At 60.2% G+C, this 5,401-nt stretch overlaps 1 protein-coding gene across 1 annotated transcript in view; it reads left to right on the forward strand.

Moving 5' to 3' along the window:
• Positions 1–5,401, forward strand: part of EVL (Enah/Vasp-like) — an 82,933-nt gene that overhangs the window by 71,719 nt on the left and 5,813 nt on the right. Inside the window, exons 7-10 of the mRNA XM_006766606.2 lie at positions 74–151; positions 581–779; positions 3,536–3,596; positions 4,163–4,226. Of these exons, the coding sequence (XP_006766669.1) occupies positions 74–151; positions 581–779; positions 3,536–3,596; positions 4,163–4,226 (402 nt within the window). The remainder of the gene's footprint in view (positions 1–73; positions 152–580; positions 780–3,535; positions 3,597–4,162; positions 4,227–5,401) is intronic.

Genomic DNA, 5,401 nt, shown 5'->3' on the forward strand with positions numbered 1-5,401 from the left:
TAAGGAGGGTCCAGCGGGTAAGCGTCCCTGAGCACAGCCGGATGGGCTGGGGGCCAGTTTCTAACTGCCGAATGGACGGAGCCTTCCCCTGTCCCCAGCACCCCGAGCGAAGCCCCGCCCTCCCCAATCTGGACACCACCCCTGCCGGCTGTTTTCAGTGAGAACCGGACAGGATGGCACTGGGTAGACCAGGAGCCACTTGCAGCTTTGTAACCTGCTGTGATCCTCATAGTGACCTTCACAGCAGGGCAGGAAGTGGTTCCCTCATCAGGCGCAGTTAGGACGTGGGCCCAGGTCCATCTCTCTGTCAGTGCTTCTCATGGAAACCAGCCCCCTCAGGCCCAGCCTTACTTCCTGAGCCCTCCGCCCACTGCTGGAAGGCAGAGCCCTGGGCCGAGGCCGGGGCTCGGACACCTCTGGGGAGGCTGGCTTCCATCCCAAGGATCGTCTCCTCCCCTCGGGTCACGCTGGCGCCAGGAGAGCATGCCCTGTGACCGGCCAGGCCTGGTCCCTCTCTGTCTGTCACCTGTGGGTCGGGGGGATGGGACTCGGCCCCTTGGGCCTCTTCTGTGCTGCCATCGTGGGAATCACACGTCCCATGATCCCCTGAGTGACGTCCACCACCACAGCAGACTAAACGCTGGTCCTTCCCCGCAGCCCGAAGATGCGTCCGGAGGCTCCAGTCCCAGCGGGACGTCCAAGTCTGACGCCAATCGGGCGAGCAGTGGGGGCGGAGGAGGAGGCCTCATGGAAGAGATGAACAAGCTGCTGGCCAAGAGGTAGGGGTGTAGGGGGTTTTAGGGCGTTCGGGGTATTTGCCCACTTCAGCGGCCCCAGCACCGAAGGAGAGCTCTTGCCTGAGCCCAGGACGCCTTGTCACCTGGGCTCAGCCAGGCGGACAACCCTTCAGTTTCCTCTTCTCCTGGGGTCAGTCTGAGGCGTCAGGCCGAGAGGCGTCCATGAACTTTAAAGCCCTCCCCACTTCAGTGTAACAAGGATTGAAGCATCTTTCAAGTACAGCTGTCCGGAGAAGGGAGAAACTGGGCGATAGTTTCAGAGGGAAATGAGGAGTATTCCCTGCACTTAGGATCCCAACACAAACAATGTGTGGGCCAGGGCTGGGCGGTGTGGCTGCCCCGCGTGAGGGCCGTGATGGAGGACACAGGAAAGGGGACTGAGAGGTGGCCAGGACCTGGAGGACGTCACCCTGAAGTGGAAGAGCAGTTTCATCCCTGTCCTGTTGGGCCCTGCGGCCTGCCAGCCACGTCTCTGCCCACACCCACAGGTGTGGCTCCGGCTTGCCCAAGGCCACTGGCCTGTCACTGGCTCTTAGTTTTCCCCAGATGAAACCTGAGCAGGTGGAGAGATCACACAGTTCCTCGGAAGGGTTGCAAAACTTGGTTTTACTCGTTAATGTGGCGTGGCGGCAGGAATGCCCTGACAGGTCCCGGTGTCATGGCTCACCTGTCGGATGCTCCCTGTGGTCCATGAAAAGCCAGGGCCAGGACCTTGCTCCAGCCGGGACCCCTCTGCCTGCTTTCACCTTCCGGGCTCTTCCCTCTGCCCTCCAAGTCAGCTGAGTGCGAGCTTTCTGTGTGCCCGGGGTCTTCCTGTCCTGTTTCACCGCCTTAAATCCGCTCGGCTCTGTGAGGCTGAGGTGGGAGCAGAGGCCCCAGCGTGCAGGTAGCTGGTCCGTCACTTCCTGCCCAAGGCCTCCCGAGCCTGCAGCAGGGCCTGAGCATATAGAGGTAACCAAGAGGGGACAGCAGTGACCAGGTGCAGGGTGACCGCGGCTGCACCATGGTGGGAACAGCTCCCTGTGGGAGTGAGCCGGGAGGGCTTCACAGAGGAGGTTCCACACGTGCTCGGCCTTGACGGACAAGAACACTTCTGGGGCTGAGGTGGGAGAGAACAGCAATCCAGGCAAAACAAGAGCAGAGGGTGGGGGGCTCTGTGCCTGGGAAGGCTGAGCCGCACCCTGGGCCCTGGGAGCGGAGAACCAGCCTCTTGCAGGTGCGTTGGGTTCTATCTCAGAGGCGAACGGGGCCTCCTGGAAAAACAGAAGGTGTTTTTCAAAAAGAAAACATTCACTCTTCCCCCGAGTCCAAAACCAACATGTTCACAATGACAGCTTGGCCTAGATGGCCCCTAGACCAAAGGGAGAGGAAGTTCCTGGGAACCGGAAAAGGCACGGTGCCAAAGCGGGTGGGACGCCAGATGCTGGTGGGCCCCACCGAGAACAAACACTTGCACAGCTCGGCGGGATTACTGGAGTTGCTCTCTGACATCCACCAAGAGGTGGGTGTGGTGGAGCCCACTTCTTCATGCAGGTAATGGCCGACTGCCTCCTCCCTCTGCGCCCTCCCTGTGGCGCCACCAGCTGGGTGGCCTGGCCTGCTTAGGGTGGGAGCAGAGTGACAACGGGTAGGCCAGGGAGCACACCACCGGCGTCCAGGAAGCGATGATGGTGGCTTGCACCAGTTGTCCAAAGTGAGACGGGGAAAGGCAGATTCGAAATAAAGCAGAGGGAGAAGCGACCTGCCTGGCTGTGTGGGGAGGAAGATGGTGTCTGAGGAGCGATAGGTGGGTGGACCTGCTTCCTAAGACGAGACGGCTGAAGAAGGAGCCCTGTGTGGCTGAGGAGCCGACTGTGGGCTCCGCCACCCGACTAGTGACAGCCACCCTGCAGCGCCTCACCACTCACGGGGCCGGCTTCCTTTTTCCTCATTCTTAAAATACATTTTTTTATTGATTTCAGAGAGGAAGGGAACAGGAGAGAGAGAGAGACATCAATGATGAGAGAGAATCATTTTCTGCTGCTTCCTGCATGCCCCCTATGGGGGATCAAGCCCGCAACCCGGCCATGTGCCCCAACCGGGAATTGAACCATGACCGCCACACAGGCCAGGCGTCAACTTCCTTCTTGATGGGTTGCTCACCCCCCAGATCTAAGAGTTGTGTGCACCTGCAGCTTCACGGAGCTGAAGGCCCCAACAGCAGGTCTTGGGGAATATCGAAGGTCTACATGTGTAGATTTGGGAGTCGGGCGTTATTTCAAAGCTGCCTTTTCCCATCTCACATATTGGCAGCCACTTAGGTGAGATTTTAAAGTTGGTGGGAAACGCATGAGTTGTCTAGAGGCATCGGCTCGGCTATTCAGAGTCTTTCCTATCCTAAGCATGTCCGTTCTCAGTAGTGGTCCATGCTGGGTAGAACAAAAAGGTCCCTCCTTCCTCCCACAAGGTGGTCTGCTCACCAGGCAGTGGCCCGCAGACGAAATGCTCCCACGGCCCTGGCTGGCAGGTCGCGGCCTAGGCGGGCTCCTTTCCCGTCCCACGTGGCCAGGCCAGGTTCGTGGCCAGGGTCATGGGACCAGCACAGAAGACCTGGACACTTCACCACAGACCAGAAGGGGCTTCAGGACGGGTCCGATCCCCCCACGGGATCCTCTGAGGACCTAGTGTGGCCACACAGAGGCGTCTGGGTGCGTGCGGAACCTCCCAGAGCTGATTTGCTGCTTCTTGCTCTGTGTTAGGAGAAAAGCAGCCTCCCAGACAGACAAGCCGGCTGATAAAAAGGAAGACGAAAGCCAAACGGTGAGCAAGCGCCCCTCGCACCCCCACCTGTGTGAATACCGGAAGGCTCTCTGGCCCCACGCCAGGCCTTGGGGCATGCGGTGCACTTGGTGCACCTGATAGGTACGTCCCCAGGTGGTCTGCAGGAGCGATGGGCAGGGGGACAGGAGGACGACGGGAGGGCCTGGGGAGCACTCACTGTCATCCCCACGGCTCGGCACCAGCCAGTTAGGCTCCAACAACCAGTCCCACCCACCGCCCTGTGGCACGCTGGCCCGGCAGCCGCACCAGCTGTGCGACTGGCAGAGCAGCTCTGCCGTGGGCTGATCAGGTTGGTGCAGCCGGAGAGTCTGCCCCACTAGGCAGGAGCCTGTGTCTCCCTGCAGCCCTCTCCTTCCCTGATTCCATGGGCCAGACCACCTCCCACCCGGACTTGGGGTTTCATTTGTTAATAATACTCATTATTTTGCCGATTATAAAAGTAACATATGTTCCCTAAGAAAAAACCTAGGGTTTTCTAGATGGCCCTGGTCACAACCAACAGCCTTCGTAAGCAGACTGACGGCCAAGCTTTTCCCCCATTTTAGGAAGAGCCCAGCACCTCTCCTTCTCCGGGTACCCGAGCAGCCAGCCAGCCACCCAACTCCTCAGGTAAGAGGTGCCCTGCCCAGCTTGTACGGGCCAGGGTCTCAGAGCAGGAGGCACTCCCACAGGAACATGATCCGGTCCCTCCGCCTCACTTTACGAATGAGCAGAGACGGCCAGAGGGACTGCGCTAGGGGTCTCCCTGCCACCTCCCCCAAAGCCACCACTCTGGTGAGCCCCAGGCTCCCTCGGTGACCAGGGCAAGGAGTGCTAGCGTCCAAGGGATGGCTGCATGTGGGCATCGGAGCTGCCAGGCCACAGAACCCACCCAGCCCTGTCTTCCCCACACAAGATGAGCGCTGCCTACCAGCGCCTGTCCAGGACAGGAGCTCCGACCTGCCCCGCCTCGTGGCCTGGCGCTGTTAGCGCGTCTGCCTCCCTGGCGGGACTGCTCCGTGGGATGCCGCGTGGGCTCTCGGTGAACGAGTGTAAATACCTCCCTCCAGGCCATGGGGCTGGTGTTGGCCCAGTGTAGGAGGTCGAAGCTCAGTGTAGTTACATGGTTCGCTCAGGGCCACACGCCTGCAGCATGGATGTGTCCCAGCGCCTGTGCCAGCAGGTCCCGGGGGTGGCTTTCAGGAGACCTGCTTTGGCCTGCGGTCGGCCTCTCTGCTGCCTGGGAATTTTCCCTTCTGCCTCTCTGCTCAGTCAGTGAATTCAGTTCAGTTTGACAAATCTCTTCACAAAAGGGAAATATAATTTAATGCCACTTAATTTTAAAAAGAGGAAAGAGAAACAAACCAGCCCTCACGCCCAGGATAGGGAAGGGCCAGCCGTCCTGTGGGGAGCACCAACGAGTCAGAGGACAGCAGGTGCTCGTGGGGCCCCAGGGGCCTGACCCCCAAAAGCTAACGTGGGCCTCAGGCTGGCTGAGCACCTGGCGCGGCTTCCTCTGCCCGCTCACCCCCTGCTGGTGCTGCTCCAACAGCAGAGGACGTAGCTGAGAGCTCTCTGGCGCTTGATTCGCATTTCAAGGAGGGTGGGCTTTCATGGTGAGGCTTGAAACCAGACCACACGTCAAGGCCAGCCAGGTCCTGAGTGGGGGAGACACGGCTGACAGCAGGGTCATCCACAGCCTGCAAGAGCTGCCTGGGCCCAAGGGGGACTGAGGACAAGCTGGGCATCAGCTCCCCCAAAACAGAGCTTCCTGAAGGGCCCGGGGGCGGGGGGGGGGGGGGGGC

Source organism: Myotis davidii, unplaced genomic scaffold, assembly GCF_000327345.1.
Source record: "Myotis davidii unplaced genomic scaffold, ASM32734v1 scaffold60, whole genome shotgun sequence".
Classification (NCBI taxonomy): domain Eukaryota; kingdom Metazoa; phylum Chordata; class Mammalia; order Chiroptera; family Vespertilionidae; genus Myotis; species Myotis davidii.